The sequence below is a fragment of the Macaca mulatta genome, chromosome 17 (genome assembly GCF_049350105.2).
Source record: "Macaca mulatta isolate MMU2019108-1 chromosome 17, T2T-MMU8v2.0, whole genome shotgun sequence".
Lineage (NCBI taxonomy): Eukaryota > Metazoa > Chordata > Mammalia > Primates > Cercopithecidae > Macaca > Macaca mulatta.
This window is the reverse complement of record NC_133422.1, coordinates 21557085-21576642: the sequence shown is the minus strand read 5'-3', so window position 1 is coordinate 21576642 and position 19558 is coordinate 21557085. Positions and strand designations below refer to the sequence as shown.

Sequence of the window (19558 nt, the reverse complement as noted above, 5' to 3'; positions counted from 1 at the left end):
CCAATTCTTCCTGGTGGCATAAGTGTGCAGTCTTACTCTTCTACTTATTTGTGCCAAAAATCCTTCTGATTTAAATAGGTCACCAGGCTGGGCATGATAGCTCACGCCCATAATCCCAGCATTGGGAGGCCGATGTGGGTGGATCATTTGAGGTCAGGAGTTTGAAACCAACCAGGCCAACATGGTGAAACCCCGTCTCTACTAAAAATACAAAAATTAGCTGGGCATGGTGTTGGGTGCCTGTAATCCCAGCTCCTTAGGAGGCTGAGGCAGGAGAATTGTTTGAGCCCGGGAAGTGATGATTGCAGTGCGCAGAGATAGCACCAGTGCACTCCAGCCTGGGTGACAGAGCCGGAGACTCTGACTCAAAAAAAAAAAAAAAAAAAAAAAAAAAAGTCACCACATGAACACATAATACTTTTAAAACTGGTTAAAAACTTGTCATATAAAAAGAACTGCAGAAAAATCTCCTTGAAAATTTAAAGAATAAGCTTAAGGGAAAAAAAACATGAATCTTAGAAAAATTTGTGATGAAAAATTGTTGTAAAAATTGGGGCAAAACAAAAAGCTCAATGGCTTATCATCTGAAACTGGGTTTGGATATTTTACGGAGAATTTAACTGCTCACGCATTATCTGCATTAACTCATTGAAAGTAGGTATTAAAATGCACTTACAAGTTCAATAAATGAATAAAGATTAAATAAACATTCCTCTGCACAGAACTGGAAGGCAGTACATTGGATTCTACTCCTGGCCTTGTAATTAACTATGTAACCAAAAGAAGGTTAACTGACTTCAGAAGACTTTGTTTCTTCCTCTGGAAATAGCACAAGGTGATGATGATGATTATTATTTGAGACACAGTCTTGTTCTGTTGGCAGGCTGGAAGTGCAATGGCGCAATCTCAGCTCACTGTAACCTTGGCCTTCTAGGTTCAAGCAATTCTCGTGCCTCAGCCACCAAAGTAGCTGGGATTACAGGCGCATACCACCAGGCCCGGCTAATTTTTGTATTTTTAGTAGAGATGGGGTCACCATGTTGGCCAGGCTGGTCTCAAACTCCTGGCCTACAATGAGCCGCCTGCCTCAGTCTCCCAAAGTGCCGGAAATACAAGCGTGAGCCACGGAGCCTGGCCGACTAGATTATTTTTGAGGTCTCTGCTAGCTAACCAATATATTTATAAACTACTTTAAAATTATAGAGTTCTTACAAATATGATTATAGAATTTTAGAACTAAAAGTTCAGAGATAATTATTACTGTTATGATGAACTGTTTTGTGTGTTTGTTTCCCCTTGTTATTCACGGTATCTACCACTTCTAGTAGTGATTAAAAATATGGAGATTCTTGGCTGGGCGCGGTGGTTCATGCCTGTAATCCCAGCACTCTGGGAGGCTGAGACAGGTGGATCACTTGAAGACAGGAGTTTGAGACCAGCCTGGCCAACATGGTGAAATTCTGTCTCTATTGAAAAGAAAAAAAGAAAAAAAAAAAGCCATGCGTGGTGGTGCATGACTATAGTCTCAGTTAATCTGCAGCTGGGAGAATCACTTGGAACCACTTGAGGTTGCAGTGAGCCGAGATTACGCCACCGCGGCAGAGTGCCTCCCTGTCTCAAAAAAAAAGGAGATTCTCTACCCTGTTGTGTTTAAAATTTATTAATTTTCTTTTAGTCTAAGAATATGTCTTATAAAACTTGTAAAATGGTTATCACAAATTCGTTCTGGCACTAAAATATAGAGTAAACCTTAGTTGCTCTCAAATACAATCAACTCCTTATTGTGATATCACTATTGTCAAAGGTTTTGGTAAAATTCACCAGTACACATTTTAAACCAAAATTCATATTTAACAATGAGAGAAAATTAAAAGTGGAGAAGGAAAGTCAGTCCATATTAACATAATACAAATAATAAATATTAGCAAGGTAGCACTCAGCAGGTACTTTTCATGTAGAGAAAATAAGTACAGAATAAGTTATGCTTTTAGTTGTAAGAAATGATCTTCACAGGTCACTGGATTTCCTATAGGACTAGCAGAAGATTCTGGTTAAAAACAGTAGTGCCAAAAAAAGCCAAGAAGGGGTTCCATTGGTTTATCAAAAGAGACAACCAATGTTTCTTCGTAAAAGGTTTTCTTCATGGCCACAGTAGAGCCAGCCACCTCTTGTCCCTCTTGTCCCACCTCTTGTCAGTTTCCTTTGGAGGTAAGTAAGAACAATGGCCTTCATGCAGTCTTTCAGCTTCTCTTCTAAGAGCAAAGGATGTTCCAAAGGTGGCACTTTTCTGGACCATAGGCGAAAACAGAAACCCTAAGCTCGGGCACTTAATAGCAAGGCTGTGGGACGCACCTCCCATTCATTCACCCGCTGTGCCAGATACTGTGACTCTTAGTATCACTTTTATTTAGGTGTAGATTTGCCCAACCAAGAGAGAAAATTACTGTCAAAAGAAATATTTTAAGATCATCAACTACCAATTAAACAGAATTGTAAAAAGGAATAAAAAACAGCAAATGAATTAGGCCTTCCACACAGTGGTAACAGCATGTGGGAATGAGCCACAATCGAACTCTAGGTGGCGGCAAGAGCCAAGATGCTAGAATACTTGAAAATGGTGAGGTATTTGTAAAGAAAGGCTAACTAACAGGACACCCACAAGCTTCCAGCATTTATGCTTGAGATCTGTGGACTGTGGTGAGATTCAGATTTGGCCTAAACTTGATTTCCAGGACCAATCTGGATTAAACAAGGCAGAGTTTTTGAAATTTAGTTCTTGAAACACTGTGTCTAGAAAACGTCCTCTTTTAAGCAAACCTGGAGGACCATACCAATCACATTCAAATGTTAATTCGGGGAAAAAACTCCATGAGTTCCTCTACTTGTGTGCAGTAGTAAGTACCTGAGGAATGTCTACGACACTTTATAAAGCTCACGTCTCTCGAAGCTGAATGGGACAGAGCAGGGCTGCCTAAAAACAGGATGGCATATATGAGGGGAAATCTCCACTCCTGTTAGCCTGAATCATGAGTCCTAACTTCAGCCATATATTTTCTTGAAGACAAAGGCCAGGTGAAGAGGAGCTCTCAGGATGGAAGCCAGAAGGCTGCTTCTGCCTTAGAATCTGCCGAATGCCTGTTCCCCAATAAAGGTAAGATCCAGACATTTAATTCATCACTCTTATGTTATCAATCATTCTTCTCCTTACCAAAGGAACCCTGCCAACTAGCAAAGATTCCGTTTCATTATACAGCGCCTTCACATTGATGGCTATTTCAGTGGCAGTGTCTCTTGTAAGACTCTAGAAAAGAAGAATATCAAAGACATGTGATCTGTTTTAAAATAGGATTTCATTACCAGTAAATACTTTAAATTTTATTCTTATAATTTAAATTCACAGCACACATTTTTTTAATCTACCAAAATTCTATAATTGCAAAATTTCATACATTTGTTAGTATGACTATCTCATTATTACTATATTATAGAACCAAAAGAATGCACCAACTACAGTGAATACACTCAGGATCACATCTCCTACCTAATGAATATATGTATGCTAGTACCAGCATATACATATTTCCATTAAAAAGTTCAGTGAAATAAAACTTTTCCTCTCAGTAGCACTAACCATATTGCTGTTTAGACTATAATCTTGAGAACAAGTACTTAGTTGTATATTAATTTAAGTAACTTCAATCAAATAATAATAAAAAAAGCTATCAGTTTTCTCTACACTATAGCATTGTACCATGTATCACATTTTAATAGTTATATTCTATCAATTCTATTATTAACTTCTACATTAAAAATTTTACAGAAGTATCAATTTCCAATTTAGCAAAACAAAATGAAGTAGCAATAATTTCAGTGCACAACTTCAGAAATGAATGAACATCTCTAAGAAATGCACACTGATGATATCTAGGCTTGCCCTTTAACAAGGCACAGGGCAGAAGGTAAGGTAAAAGGAGTAAGGACGGACGATAAAAGTTAAGAAAAGAGTGAAGGCAGATGAAAGGTGACAAGTGATTGAAAGTGGAAACATAAAAAATGAGAGAATTTAAGAGCAGGAATGAAAAAAATAACAGGAAAAGGAAAATAAACAGTTGGCCACAATTTTACTGCAAGTTTGTAGAGACTCATATAGACAACATAACTTTCTTTCGCAGGGCAGGGCATATTTTACGAATTAAAATACATGTGTAACACCCAAAAGAATCTGTGGAATGAGAATTTACCATTAGATCCTCACCTCCGGGCACCTTGGGTTGGCTTTATTCAGGGCATGAGAGCAGGCATTCACAGCATGGGCCAGTTCTTGCTCCAAAAGACAATGAATTGTGGCTGCGTCACAGATCCTAAAAGCAAAAATGAAACAAATAAATAAAAAACTTTTCTGAGTATTGCTCATTTTTTTTTGAAGTAAAGAAGTGTTAGGATAAAACAAGTAAGAAATATATGAAGATCAGTAAGGAAGAACATTTTTAATGGCTGCTCAATTATGAATGACACAGGTAGATCTACAAATCCAGACCCCACTGCAACAAAAAATATGAAATAAAAAAACTTGTATAAAAAGTTAGGCTTAAAATCAGAGGGAGACACACTGAAGTGCTATTTTGAAGAATGAAGTATAGCAGTACTTCATTTTGCAGTATCCTTGGAAAGTGAGAGGGATCACAAATTTAAAGACTAGAAACTTCTCTTTCATTCATTGAAACTGCAAATGCAACAGATTAGGGAAGAGCATTACCGTATTTGTCATGGATACACAAAGTGATCACAAGCAGTATGTAAGTTAATATCCATGGCCTTTAAATGTAGCTATGATTTATTATCTCCATATTATTGATGATGACATTGAGGCTCAGAGAGACGTGGTATGTATACAGAGCTAGTCAGCTGTACAGCAGGATCGGAATCTATGTCTATCTAACTCCAAGCCTGTTGTGCCATACTCCACTGGTATCTGAACCTCTAAGAATAGTCCTGAAAAGACCAAATTCTGGAAGGCACTAAGGCCAAGGACAAGAAAGGAGAAAAAGTTCCTCCAATTGCTAGACAATGATGTAAGCCTTGCAGATGAGCAAGAAGGCAGGGCTGTTCAAATGTTTTTTTGCTTCTGACAGCTTCATAGAAAAATATTTTCTATCTGGAAAGGGTAGAACAAGAAAAGGGACCGAAGCCCTATATAACTGAACCAAGAGTAAAGAAAAATAATTTAATTCTTAAGGATTATACAATGGATATCTGAGGTACAAAGAGGCTTACAAATGTCACCTCAGCACTACTGTCAGCAACCCTGAGAAATCATGAAGAACGGGCTGTTTTTCAGAACAGAGATGGATAAAGGTTATTCCAATTTTCAGAGAAAGGGAAAGACATAAATCAACTTCAGATCAACATTTCTAATTGCCTACTGAATCTCCTAGGTATTTTTAATGTAATTTAAATTCTAAAGTCCAACATGGAACCCATCATTTTCCTTCTAACACCTACTCCTCTTCCTGAACCCTCTGACTCCATCAAAGGCACCCCACAATCATCCAGCCACTCATTAGAACATTAAGGTCAGCCTGTCTCCTAATTCATGCCCATTCACCAAATTTAAATCCTAAACTGTCTTTAATCTCACTTGTCCTTTCTATCTCTACTGCTTTAGTCTATCATTTTTTATAGGGACAACTTCTACAGCATCCTCAGTGTTCACCTTGCCCCAGCTTTGCTGTCTTCCCAAAAAACCCCTCCACACTACTTCTAGAACAGCCCAATAAAGATCTGGCTCCTCCTCACCTCTTCATCTACATTCCACACACTCTTGCATACACTGTGCCAACCTTTCAGTCACCCCAAACTCTCTGAGATTTCCTGAAAGTAGCATGCACTCACACTCCTCTGGGCCTCTTCCTAGGCTGGTTCCCATGCTTAAATTGCTCCTTTTCTTACTCTTCCCTCAAGACTCAGTTGAAAGGTCACTTCTTCCAGGCAGCCCTCCTTCACTACCTCTGACCTCCTCTGTGTATCTAGAGAGTCCACTGTGTGCCTCATGTCAACACTTTGGCCACATTTCTCCCTCCTACGAATCTGTGAGCCAATTAAGTAGTGCTGTCAAATAATCATCTTGTATCTCCAGCCTAAAACAGTGCTTGGCCCACAGAAGAGGCTCAAAAATGGAATATGTTTGCATAGTCAATGAATAAATTCTGAAAATAGACAAGTAAGCCTGATTTCATCTGCAAAATTTAAAAACAGATGGGGAGCCAAACTGTGTTGACCAGAAGCAAGCCTAGTCAACCTCTGCTTCCTTTTCACGATAAGATTATTTGGATGGTTCACAGGATGAGAACATGGAAGTGTATTTTGGTTTCCAAAAAACGCTGTAAATTAGAGGCCACAGAAGTTGTCTGTAGTATCTAAAAGAGATGTGTTTACTCTAAAACTAACAACCCTATGGATAAGAAGCTGAGATGTAAAATAATGCAGCTGTGTGGGTATAGCTGAGTAAATATTCATTTTCTCTTCCCTTTCTTCTGAGTTGCCCAGTATTTTGCAGTTGTAAGACTTGATTCTAATTCTGATTGTTGATCTAGCAGTAGGGGATGTATGCCTTTTCTCTTCTGTCTCTAACATCTCGTACATTCTAGCTATCTAATAAATATTAGAAGAGTAGAGTAAGGAATGGGAGGGGAGCAGATGGCAAATAGTAGAGAAGAGGAAATATGTGAGTTAGCCCCTGAAACCACTGAGCTTTGCTTTCCTTCTTTTCTTTTTCAACATTTTTATCAGTGACCAGATGAAGATGTGGGAAGAATCTAAAGTTACTGTGCACAGAGCACTCAATATGCCAGACATGATGTGTGATGTCAGTTGGCTGTGTCCCCACCCAAATCTCATCTTGCATTGTAGCTCCCATAATCCCTATATGTCGGTGGAGAGACCAGTGGGAGGTAACTGAATAATGGGGGTGAGTTTTTTCTGTACTGTTCTCGTGATAGTGACTAAGTCTCACAAGATCTGATGGCTCTATAAAGGGCAGTTCCCTTGCACACACACTCTTGCCTGCTGCCATGTAAGACGTGCCTTTGCTCCTCCTTTGCCTGCTGCCATGATTATGAGGCCTCCCCAGACATGTGCAACTGTGAGTCTATTACACCTCTTTTTATTTTTTCTTTTTTTGGAGACGGAGTCTCACTCTGTCATCCAGGCTGCAGTGCAGTGGCATGATCTTGGCTCACTGCAACTTCCACCACTCAGGTTCAAGTGATCCTCCTGCCTCAGCCTCCCAAGAAGCTGGGACTGCAGGCGCCTACCACCACAGCCAGCAAATTTTTGTATTTTTAGTAGAGACAGGGTTTCACCATGTTGGCTAGGCTGGTCTCGAACTTCTGACCTCAAGTGATCCACCTGCCTCAGCCTCCCAAACTGTTGGGATTATAGGAGTGAGCCACTGTGCCTGGCTTTAAACCCGTTTTTCTTTATAAATTACCCAGTCTGAGGTATTTCTTCATAGACATATGAAAATGGACTAATACAATGTGCTTATAGCACTCACCCCTAGAGTCTCATTTAATCCTCACACACCCTCGTGAAACAGCTCTTATTAACCCCATTTGGTAGATAAGACTCAAGTGAAGAGGAAGTAAGACACAGGCCTATGGTCCCTCCTCCCCTCTGAAGTTTTCCCTGGTCATAGTGATTGTTATTTGTTTAATACTCATAGGACTTGTGTTTTATCTCCTGTCTATTGAAATTAATTTATGTGTGGTCTCAAAATATCTCTAATATCTTGTCTGAAACTGCTTTTTGAAGTCTGTTTATTCTTTTTGCTCCTGACTCTCCCCTGGAACAGGATTAGTGTTTAGACTTCCCTCTCCATTCCATAAACATTTAATTAGTAATTAGAAGGCAACATGTCAGTGGGCAGTATAGTGTGAAGACTATATATAAAATGGAGAAATAAGCAATAATGGAAAGAGTGCTGTGCGAAGAAGAGTAATTGCATCTCTTTTTGATACCACTACTGAAACAATGTGTTAAGATCAAAAAACCAAAAATTAGCTGAGACCAGAGTTCCCGCAGCCTGAAAAGCCAGCAGAGCCCCCTACCTAGTAATGAGCTCCTCTGCAGCCTGGGAGCACAGCTGCATCTGCGACACCTCTTCCGTTGCTAAGTCAATGGCATGATGGATGTACAAATGGGTTCGGAGAACTGGTTTACCAGAATCACACTTCTGCTTATCTTCCCAAGATTTCAGAGTGCTCTCAAAGGCCTATTTAAAATCAATATTGTAATGAATTGTTAGTTTTGAACTCAGAGGTCCAAGTAAATGTGTACTTTAATAAAACTACAATTGCTTTTTCTCTAATGACTCCTCAAATAAATCACAAGTATAAAAAAGACATTTCAAAGTTTTCCAATGTACTGCAACACATGAAAAGTAGTGCAGTCAATGATCATGAATACATCATTTAAAAGCTAAAAAAGAGATTAGTTGAAGGCGGGATGATCACTTGAGGCCTGGAGTTGGAGACCAGCCTGGGCAACATAGTGAGACCTCATCTCTACAAAAAAGAATTTTTTTAAAAAAATTAGCTGGGCTGAGGTAGAAGGATTGCTTGAGCCCAGGAGTTTAAGGTTGTGGTGAGCTATGATCATACCACTGTACTTCAGCATGTGCAATGAAGCAGGACTGTTTCAAAACAAAAGCAAAAAAACAAACACACACAAAAAAGATTTCATGCTTCAATCTTTACTATTGCTTCAATTTATTCTTTAATCTTTACTATTTTATATATACTAGATGGGGCAAATATTAGCAGTCTTCTTTGATAAAGATTGACCTTAATTGAAAACACACATTCTGTGAAAAAGAAAATAATAGAGACAGCAAAAAAAAAAAAAAATCGATGATTGCCCGGAGTAAGGGTGAGGGAGGGAGGGATGAGTAGGTAGACCACAAGGAATTTTTAGGGCAGTGAAATAATTTTGTATGATACTGCAATGGTGAATACAAGTGATTATATCTTTGTCCAAACCCACAGATGTACAACTCAAAGAGTAATGGAAACTATGGACTTTAGTTAATAATGACCAATCAGTATTGACTCAGCAGTTTTAACAGATGTGCCACACTAATGCAAGATGTTAATAGGGGAATTTACATGTGTAGGGAAGAAGGGGGAGGAGGAAGTATATAGGAACATAATTTGAATTCTCTTTACTTTCTGCCCAATTTTTCTGTAAATTTAAAATGGCTCTAAAAAATAAACTCCTACTTAAATAAATAAATAAATATTTGTTCATATTTCAAACCACCAAGACCTAAGTGTCAGATTTAACAGACAAATTTAAATGTTTTAGTTTTCTATTTTTTCATAACGATCTCAGAGTCTTTAAAAACCTGACAATATTCTAGAAGAATGTTTTTGTTACATACTCTGTCCCTTGTTAGCATTTGTGCTCTGTTTTTGTGCACAATTTTGATAATCCCTGGAGGCTGAACCCATGCTTCACCATCCACTTGCACTGGGACTCCTTCGTCACCAAATATAGTGATTTTTACTGTACGGCACTGAAATAAAACAAATTATTTTACAGTACGAATCATTTGGAGAAAATGACACTAAATCTATATGCAGGCTTGAGTATTAGACTATTCTATAGGATAGAATATTATGCTTTATCATTTATAAATGACATGGTAAAAACTGATAGGACAACGAAGTCTGAATATTATAGATGAATATCCAGTGTAGGAGTCATTTAGAATAGATTCCCTCAACCCTCCTTAGCCCAAGAAGTGCAGTCAGGTTTGATGAGAGAAACCAACCTGGGCTATTCGATGATGCTGCAGTTTAATGACCCTTGAAACTGCCATTTGCATGCTATCAAATATTGCTACAACTTCCAGGATCTTGTCATCAAATGACGGTGCAGCAAATATCTGAAAGGAAAAACTACATTGCACTTCTACTGAATGTTTAGGGGAAGAGCACATCAAGCAATGTAAACTGCTATATATATATATATAAATTTTAATATATTTAATAATATATTTAAGTAAATATTATTAGGAAATAATCCAATAAAAAAATCCCTGAAGATGACTTACAATAAACATAACTTTAAAAAGAGTTTTCAAACATACATGGATATACTACTCATATCTCTCATTAAGCTACTCTTTGGACCAGTTAACTAATATATTTCTAAATGATTCATCTTGGAATAAAACATGTTAAATACATGTTCATACGTAATTCAAATGTGTTAATAAGATGATACATGTAGGTTTTGAAAATCTAAAAAAAACTAGACAGGTGATACAGTTTCCTAGAAAGGTGACAGAGTTTCATAAGGTTAAAGTTAATGAAGATGCAAATTATGATCCAGTTCACTTGCTATGTTCTAAGGGAAATCTTGCAAGGTTTTACAAGCAATATACACATGTGCTTTATATTTTAATACAAAACTTTTGAGGGAACTTGAGAGTATGCAAATAGAAACCTCAGAGGATAAAAATTATGCAGACTTATTTTGTCTTTACATTACATGCATTTTCACAAAATTAATTTACTCTAAAATTTTATATGTAGGCTGTAATACCTAATCATTTTTACTCTCTCTTTTACCATATCATAAATAATATGCATCTGAAACAATTTTCTGTATAAAGTAGTAAGCTAATTAAAACTTTCACTGAAAATATCAGGACACAAAGTTGCTAACAGTGATGATTTCTTGTAATTTTTTTTATTATACTGCCTGAATTTAAACCCTGTCTCTGCTAGTACTAACTGGAAACTATGCCTTAGATTCTTCAGTGGTAAAAATCAAATAAGCAATGTGGGTATTAAATAATGAATGTGAAGCTCTTAGAACATTGTCGGACTACCTAGTAGGTGTTCAAGGAATGTTGGCTTTATTTATCTTAATCTCACTGATTTCTCCCCTTCAAAATACTTAATAGTGACAAGCAGACAAAAGATGTTCTTATACTCAAAGAGGACTGGAATATATTTATGTTATGAAAATTACAAATACTTTCCAATTGATCTTATACTTTAATCCCTACCTGTCCATTTAAGATCTTTGAGAAAAATAGATCAGTAGGAACCATTATATCGTTATATCATAAACTGAAAATCAATGGATGTGACTCTTCAAATAAAGACTGTGATCACACTTCTCATTTTTACTGATATATACATACTTTGATAATTGTGCCCTCTCTTTCATTCTTTTCACAACAATTACATTTGTAAGGTTGTGTTTTCTTCTTTTTTAATATAGAAAAGTATGAAAAGAAAAACAAAAATAGCCCTAAACCTGATCGGCCAAATGAGCCCTCTTGATATTTCTGAAAATAAAAAAATATATACACACGCAAGTTTAGAAAATTAAAAGTACTGAGGCTGGATGCAGTGGCTCATCCCTGTAATCCTAGCACTTTGGGAGGCTGAGGTGGGTGGATCACCTGAGGTCAGGAGTTCGAGACCACCCTGGCCAACATAGTGAAACTAAATGCAAAAATTAGCCAGGCGTAGTGGTGCGTGCCTGTAGTCCCAGCTACCCAGGAGGCTGAGGCAGGGGAACTGTCTCAACCTGGGAGGTGGAGGTTGCAGTGAGCCGAGATTGTGCCACTGCACTCCAGCCTGAGCGACAGAGTGAGACTATGTCTCAAAAAAAAAAAAAAAGAAAGAAAATTAAAAGTACCAAAAGGTATTGTTGTAGACAGAATAATGTCCCCTCTCTGCCCCCTAAAATGTCCATGCCCTAATCCCCCAAACCCGTGAATCTGTTACCTTACATAGCAAAAGGAACTTTGCAGATGGGATTAAATAAACAGCCTTGAGATGGGGATGATCCTGGGTGATCTAGGCGGGCCCAATGTAATCACAGTGGTCATTAAAAGTGGAAGAGGGAGCAGCAGAGATCAGAGAGATGCCATGTGAGAAGGATTCAACCTGCCTTTGCTGGCTTTGAAGATGGAGGGGAATGTGGGCAGCCTCTAGATGCTCCAAAGACAAGGAAGTAGGGTCTCCCCTAGAGCCTCCGGAAGGCAACAGCCCAGCTGACACCTTGATTTTAGCCCAGTAAGACTGTGCCAGTCTCCCATCATATACAACTGTAAGATGATAAATGTGTGCGAGGTGGCTAAATTTGTGTTAACTTGTTATAGCAGCGATAGAAAACAGATGCAGGTATAAAATTAAAAAGTAAAATCTTCCCTTCCTTATTTCATAAATCTACTTTCCAAAAGCAGATCCTTTAATGTTCTTCCAGAAACATGAGAAAAGTTAGAGGACATCCACAAGAGACTGTTACAATAAAATCCTAAATAAATCTATTCCATGCCTCATTTTCCCAATGCAAAATACTTAACATGAAATTAAATTACTATTCAATAGCACATTTAAAAAAGCCAATTATTCCAGTGATATAATTATTTTTGAGGAAACCAACTATTTACTCCCATTACTTACATCATCCTCTTTAGTTCCACCCCAAAAGTTAGTGCCTCCAGCATAGCTGGGAATGTTCAACACAGCTATGCCTTGCAAGCTGGGAAGAGGAATATATTGCCCATCACACTGTAAGGTAAAAAAAAAAAAAAAAAAGTAGAGATTTGATAAAAAGAGCAGAACCACTAGTTTGGAAGATACTAAAACACTAAAGATGAAGGACAATGGAGCAGAGTGTGTTGGTAATGCCTGCTCTCTACACATTACCAAATCATTTATCTTACTTTTTAATTAAAAAAAATTGAAGTATAAATAACTATAGCAGAAGTTATTACAAAAAACTGATTTTTTAAAAAATGTTTTACCTCTTTCCTCCAAAACCAGACAGTCCTTTTCTCGAGTCATTTTCGGGCCTCTTATGTACTTGCACCTGCATTGTGGTCCTCTACGTACTTATTTTAGGCATCTTTTTGAAAGCAGGATGGGTAAGAGCAAGTTGATCCTAACCATCTCACTTAGCCCTTCTCACAGTCCCTCATACATTGCTGGGGCTCTACAACCACCTGGGGACTGATGAAACTCAAAGCTGAGTACTTCAAGTAGTTAGAACCAAAGTCAAGCAAAAATATATGCATCTCGGAAAGCTCCTTGCAGTCCTTACTTTCTCATTAATCACTTATATGAAAAGTAAATTACCATGTAAATGGCAAAAAAGGATATGGCTGGTGAAGGGATGTGAATACATTTTTACTGAGTAGAAGCAGAACTGTTACCTTCTCTCATAAATGTTGTTTCTTAAATTAATTTCAATTAATGCTGTTTATTCTGTTAACTCTTAAAAAAAGCCTAGTTGGCTATTAAGGAGACAATCAGTTATGAAACTAATTTTTTAAACATTACTCAAGAAAATGATCATAATTATGTTACACACGTTTTATGAGGATCATACTTATTATTTTAATTAACATTTAAACCAAACCACTTGACATTTTTCTAAGTGAACATTTAAATCCAGTGGAAATGTTTAAGCCTTCATTTTAAAAGAGAAGAGCTTGCAGATGTCACACCTACAATGGATGCTATATTTTCATTAAATAATTCTTATATTAAAAATAATTAACATAGCTTCTTAAAAATTACATTTTAATGCCCAGTAAAAATGATTTCCCAACAGAAAGAAAGAAACTGTATTTCTGAGACTGTGACAGAATAATTTGTTCTAGGGTAGAAACCAAGGTGAGGGGAAGAATTTCTGTAATGGGACATCTTATTGAAAAGAGCATTAAGTCCCACTGGTCTGGGATGGTTTGGGTTTAGGGAAGATGGAAGGAAAAGGTCTCAATGTCAAGAGTACCAATATTTTCTTTAATGTCTATTCAGTAGTGAGGTTCTGATTCCCCACGTAAACTGGTGAAAATCCAGGGCAGAGACCAGCAAACATCTGGAAATTGTTACAGCTGGTCCAAGATGACCTCGTAAGAGACTTCTCTGCTCTGTGAATCTGAGGACGGGGAAGAATAAGAGCTTAGTGGGGGCGTATAGGAGGTTAATCTCATCCCCAAGTACTGCAAAAAACGTTCACCATCAGAATCACATAGAAGCTTGTGTTTGCTAATTCAGCCAAAGTCAGTTCTTGGGAAGACCTCAGGGTTACCGGCTTATTGGAATGGTGTAATGGATGAAGGCCAGGATTGGCTGATTTACCTTCACGGGCATTTTTCACAATTCCTATTTTTCTTTTTCATGAAAACACAGTGTTAACCATTAGCAGGTTTAGCTTTTCACATTCAAAGGTCCATGCACCCGTGGGTGTGTCTGGCACATAATTGGTGCTCAATGTATATTTGTTCAATGAATAAATATGAAATACTTAACAGAATAATAAACTTTTTCTCAACTCAATACATTAAACAGATATCTTTATGTGCTTTAGAAAAAGCTGCTTTAAATCATGACTAACAAAGAAAATGGGGAAAATACTATCTGTAAATATAAAAGAAATATTTTAAAAAGATTTTCCAAATGGATGCACTTTATTTGCAAACATGGTATGGAAAACAATGAACATTTTCAGAAGGAAGTCCCAAGTGTAGTGCTGAACTGAACATGCATATATTAAGCCACACACCTAAATCTAACTGATTAATGCCCATTTCATAGAGTCTTATAGAAAAAATATGAGGAATACAGATTCAACAAATTAACAAATTCACATGATTCAAAAGTTTCTTAAATCCAGGAAAAACTTCAGGAGTGTTAAACTTTTAAAAAATATTTCCAATAGCCCCAAATATCCATTATTTTTATTTATTATTTTTGAGAGATGGGGTCTTGCTCTGTCGCCCAGGCTGGCAAGTAGTGGTGCCATCATAGCTTACTGCAGTCATGAACTCCTGGGCTCAAACCATCCTCCTGAATCAGGCTTCCAAGTAGCTGGGATTACAGAGCTGGCCGCCTAGCCATCCCATGTTTCTGTTTGTGGTTCACGATGTTGCAAAATGCTACAAAACTGCAGCTATATATTTTTTCTTATTAGTGTCTGTTTTCTCTGCTCCTTTCACCGGACAATCTGATATGGAGGGAAGATGGTGGAGCTGGATTGAATTCTGTCACTTAGTATTTGGGTAAGTCCCTTAAGCTTTCAGAGCTTTGCTTTGCTCATCTGTAAAATGGGCTAACAATTCTTAGCACACAGTGAGGCCAATGAGATAAGGTAAAGAAAAGCACCTAGAACACACGTGGGAAGTCAGTAAATTTCCTTCTTCAGTTATAATTACAAATTGTCTTATGGAAAAAACACTGGATTTGAAATGTTGGCTCTTCCAGTTATCAGCTGTTTGAAATTAAGCAATGCCTTTACTCTTTTGAACTGAATAATACCTACCCTCATGAGTTGTTAAGAATTAAAGGTGATACGTAGAAGGCATATAGTAAACTTCATTCAAAATGATTTAAAAAGTAGTTACAACTAGTTATTAAGGAAATGAATTAAAGATAGAAATTACTATTAACATAATAAACTAAATTTATTTTGTTTTTTAAAAAGATACAGATTATGGGAAGATTTGAAATAACTAAAAATGTGAATTAGACAACTATTTGTTCTCAATCACATATTTCATTATAGCCTACAGATGAAGGCTATTTTTTAAAGTTATTTGTTTTTCTTCACGTATTTTAGTACTTACAGGATTTGAAGCAATATATAATTATTATTTCAGTTAACAAATAGAACAGGCTGCTTGACCCATGTAAATTAGGTATATTATGGGCAAAAAAATCATCCTTCTTATGAAAAATGTTTGAAATTTTAATACAATTCTTCCATTTACATGTGAAAGGTATTTCTACTCTAAAAGTAGCAAAATATGATACTGTGATGTTATTTCACATTTCTGGAATTCCCAGCATTGTCAAAAGGATTCTGAATCTCACTCCAGATTTCTCAAAGTTGGGTATATATCAGAATCACTGATAATGTGGCTTGGGAAACAAAGTTTGTATTTGTACAGTTCTTTTCTATTTACACTGTGATTTACAGTACCTTAGGCTCATTTATTTATGGTTTGCACAAAATCATTATTTTATCAATTTCGTGTATAGGGAAACCAAAGTCAAAGTCTTTGTTCTGCACAAATTTAAAGTTAGGACATGAAGTCAATCTTGTTCCATATCCACAACAGAATAGGGGAAGGAAAACTTAGCTGAGGAAAAAGGTAAGAGTAAAAAGCAAAAAGGAGGGCCACTGGTGAAGGCATCTCTCTGAAAAGAGCCTCCCAAAGTGTGGGTCTCTCTTTTCCACCTTTATCCCGAGTGAACCATCATCAGATATATGACTCTTTAGACAACAGGCCTTCCACCGTCCTTAGAAGTAGAACGTATCTTTTTGATTTACTTTATTATTACGGATTTTTTGTTAACTATGGCAAAGAATGCTCTACTTTTTCTACTTTATTTTTATGTATATTAACATGTTTTCATTTATCTTGTTTTACTCATTTTATTTACCTTTTTTATCATTTAACATATACATCTACATTAAGTGTTCTTAACTTAAGGTTCAGAAACCAGGAGTCCATGGATAGATTCAGGCGATTTATTAACTTCCTGGTAAAAATCCATATCTTTATGTTCACTAACCTCTGAAGTTTAGCATTGCCCTCAATTATAAATGTAGGGGGAAAAAGGCATTAGTAACACATGTGATTCCATCATCAATAGAAATGAGACATTTTTATATTACATTATAGATGTTTCAGATATCTTGTAATATAAGTTCATCATTACTTTGAAGTTATGGTATTTATTAGGCATGCCATTAGATTTTTATTTGATACGGTAATGATGAAACACATATATTATTCTTTAGAAACATAAAAATATGTTGTTAATTTATCTTAATATTATTGGTAAGTCTTCTTTTGTAAGTCTGTATTTCATATAGTGCATTTGAAAACAATATTTTCAGAAGGGGTCTCTATTTTCACCAGAATGCCAGAGGTGTCTACAACTCAAAAAAGATTAAGAACCTTTTAAAAAGAAGAGTACAAAGCAGCTGTGGAAATAAGATATCTTGTTCAAAATTTGGACCACCAGTAGAAGAGGTTACTAATCCTATTTCTGAAGAGCTGAGGCTCTTCCAGGAACTAAGACCATCCAGTCACTCAGATCCAGCTAGTTTTTCAACCCTTAAAGATAGCTGGCTATGCTTGATCACAGCACTTAATGAATTATGCTAAAGTGATCACTTAGCCATCCATTTCCCCCTCAAAACAGGGCCAGTACTGTGCTAAACACTGGAGATAGCAAAGATAAAAACAACCTCCTATGTGTCCTTGAGTGTGGCCAGGCCGGGCGCGGTGGGGCACACCCGTAATCCCAGCACTTTGGAAGGCCGAGGTGGGCGGACCACGAGGTCAAGAGATGGAAACCATCCTGGCAAACATGGTGAAAACCCATCTACACTAAAAACACAAAAATTAGCTGGGAGTGGTGGTGCATGCCTGTAGTTCCAGCTACTTGGAAGGCTGAGGCAGGAGAATCGCTTGAACCCAGAAAGCGGAGGTTGCAGTGAGCCAAGATCACGCTGTGACAGAGCGAGACTCCATCAAAAAAAAAAAAAAAAAAAAAAAAAAGTGTGGCCAACCAGGGTATATGAAGAGGAAAAGGAATGATTACATGATTAGTAGGGTACCTAAGCTGACCTGGGCCTGGGGTGTCAAGGATAGCATTTACAAAATGTAAACCTTCCTGATTTTGTACCTTTTTATCCAGTAAGTCTATCTTAAATCTTAGAAGCAATAATAAATCAAACCAGCTGATCATACAGCTGTATGTTTAGAGTGAAAAGCATAATAGGCTCATCTTGACTAGGAAATATAGTTGATAAAGAATGAGCTACAGACACCTCATTAGTCAACACTGCAGTGTTTGGATAATACCCCAAATAATAATGCTCTGTTTATTTTGTTGAGTTGTAGACTTAAGATTTTATAATTCTGTATATGTATGATATGCTTTAATTAAAAATATATGGTTATAAAAAGATACAAAATAGGGAAGACATGCCCATCAGCATCAACAGTGAGTCCTGGATCAAAGGTAAAAGAAAATAAAAATCACAGAAATTAATATTCTTTTCAGAGCCATATCCCCAGCCTTGTTGTTTGTGTTGTTGGAAGAGATAAAATAACTTTTTCTGTCCTTAATTTCCTATTTAAATTAGTTAAAAACAGTAAAACATTTAAATGCTCAAAATCTCTTTTAATTTTACTTGTCGTTAGCAATAATTGGAGCAAAAAATAAATGTACATTTAAATTAAAAGATTCTATTTACTTCAAATGTTATTTTCAGGGATTTGCGAAACTTTGGTTATTACAGAATTGGGTCAGAATTTGGAAGCTTAAATCCATTAAAAACCCTCTCCTATAAATGTGCTCCCTTGGCTCCACTTTTACATGGGGCACCACAACTCCAGAGTAGCCCCAATTTCAGGAACTAATGATGATGATAATTAAGTGTGTCATTCATATCCTGTGTATATACTTCCTTTAGTACAAAGTTGATAATCACATTCATTTTTCCCTTGTATATTTATTTAATCGCTAATCAAAATGCATTTAGGTCAAATTAGCTCCAAGATGATTTTTTTTTAAGTAAGATAATATGAGATATCTTTACTTGAAGATGAACTTACCTCAAGTTGAACCCTTTGTTCTAAATTCTTGTACGATCTCTGTAATAACTCCCGGGTTCCAAGCACTCCATACCACATCAAGTTTTTAGTTCGGCTCCTGAAAATAAATATTGGCAGGTAATTTCAGGACATTTTATTTATTTACTCCTTAAAGGCAAAGCAAGCAAAAGAGATAATAAATGAAGAAAAAATTACCTTTATGTAATAGCATTATTACTTTTACTAAAATTACCTGCATTTTTCAGGGTGCTCCTCTCTTTTATTATTAAATTCTAATGAAATTTTTGCATCTAATCCAATCCCAAAGTAATTGTTCATGACACATTTTTCTGAATATCCATCTCTATGATCATAGGGAAAAGTACATCAAAGTCAATTTCAGCTTCATTACAACAATTACAATTTGTACACAAGACAGTACTTAAAACCATTTAAGCTTCCATTCCTTATAGCAGATTGTAAAACTTAGCACTAATCACTTCCTATTCCTGTGTCATGTCTACAACCACAGGACATGTGTTCAATTTCTGGTACATGTGACATAAAGGGATGGTGAGCAAGGCAAAACAGACACACAATTATGGTGTGATTTTCTCTAACTGTAACAAAATCTTAGTTCTATTTCTTTTTTTTTATTATTTAGTTCTATTTCTACATAAGTTCCTCACTACACAGAAAAATGCAGATGATTATGGGAAGGCCTTACAGTCAGGTGCCAATTCTCTCTCTCTTTTTTTTTTGTTTATCGTTAGAAAGTCTCCTCCACTTCTACGCTTAATAATGGACAAATATTTATTGAGCAAAAAAGTACTAGATCCAATCCATTCTTCTAGGTGTTTCGGAACGTTTAAAATATGGTACTGTCCTTGAGGAATGTCATTACAGAAATGATAT

General features: G+C 36.6%; 1 protein-coding gene across 8 annotated transcripts in view; it reads right to left on the bottom strand.

Annotated features, from left to right (window-relative positions):
- DGKH (diacylglycerol kinase eta) overlaps positions 1–19558 on the bottom strand; it is a 204342-nt gene that overhangs the window by 13176 nt on the left and 171608 nt on the right. For 5 of the 8 annotated variants that reach the window (XM_077974410.1, XM_077974407.1, XM_077974409.1 and 2 more), the window contains 8 exons: positions 18897–19007; positions 18665–18761; positions 12489–12596; positions 9833–9946; positions 9440–9574; positions 8109–8272; positions 4256–4361; positions 3209–3301 (listed from right to left, as the gene is read on the bottom strand). In XM_077974410.1, the coding sequence (XP_077830536.1) occupies positions 3209–3301; positions 4256–4361; positions 8109–8272; positions 9440–9574; positions 9833–9946; positions 12489–12596; positions 18665–18761; positions 18897–19007 (928 nt within the window). Of the gene's footprint in view, positions 1–3208; positions 3302–4241; positions 4362–8108; positions 8273–9439; positions 9575–9832; positions 9947–12488; positions 12597–18664; positions 18762–18896; positions 19008–19558 lie in introns of all 8 variants that reach the window. The other 3 variants (XR_013408040.1, XR_013408041.1, XR_013408042.1) reach the window with 1 other exon arrangement.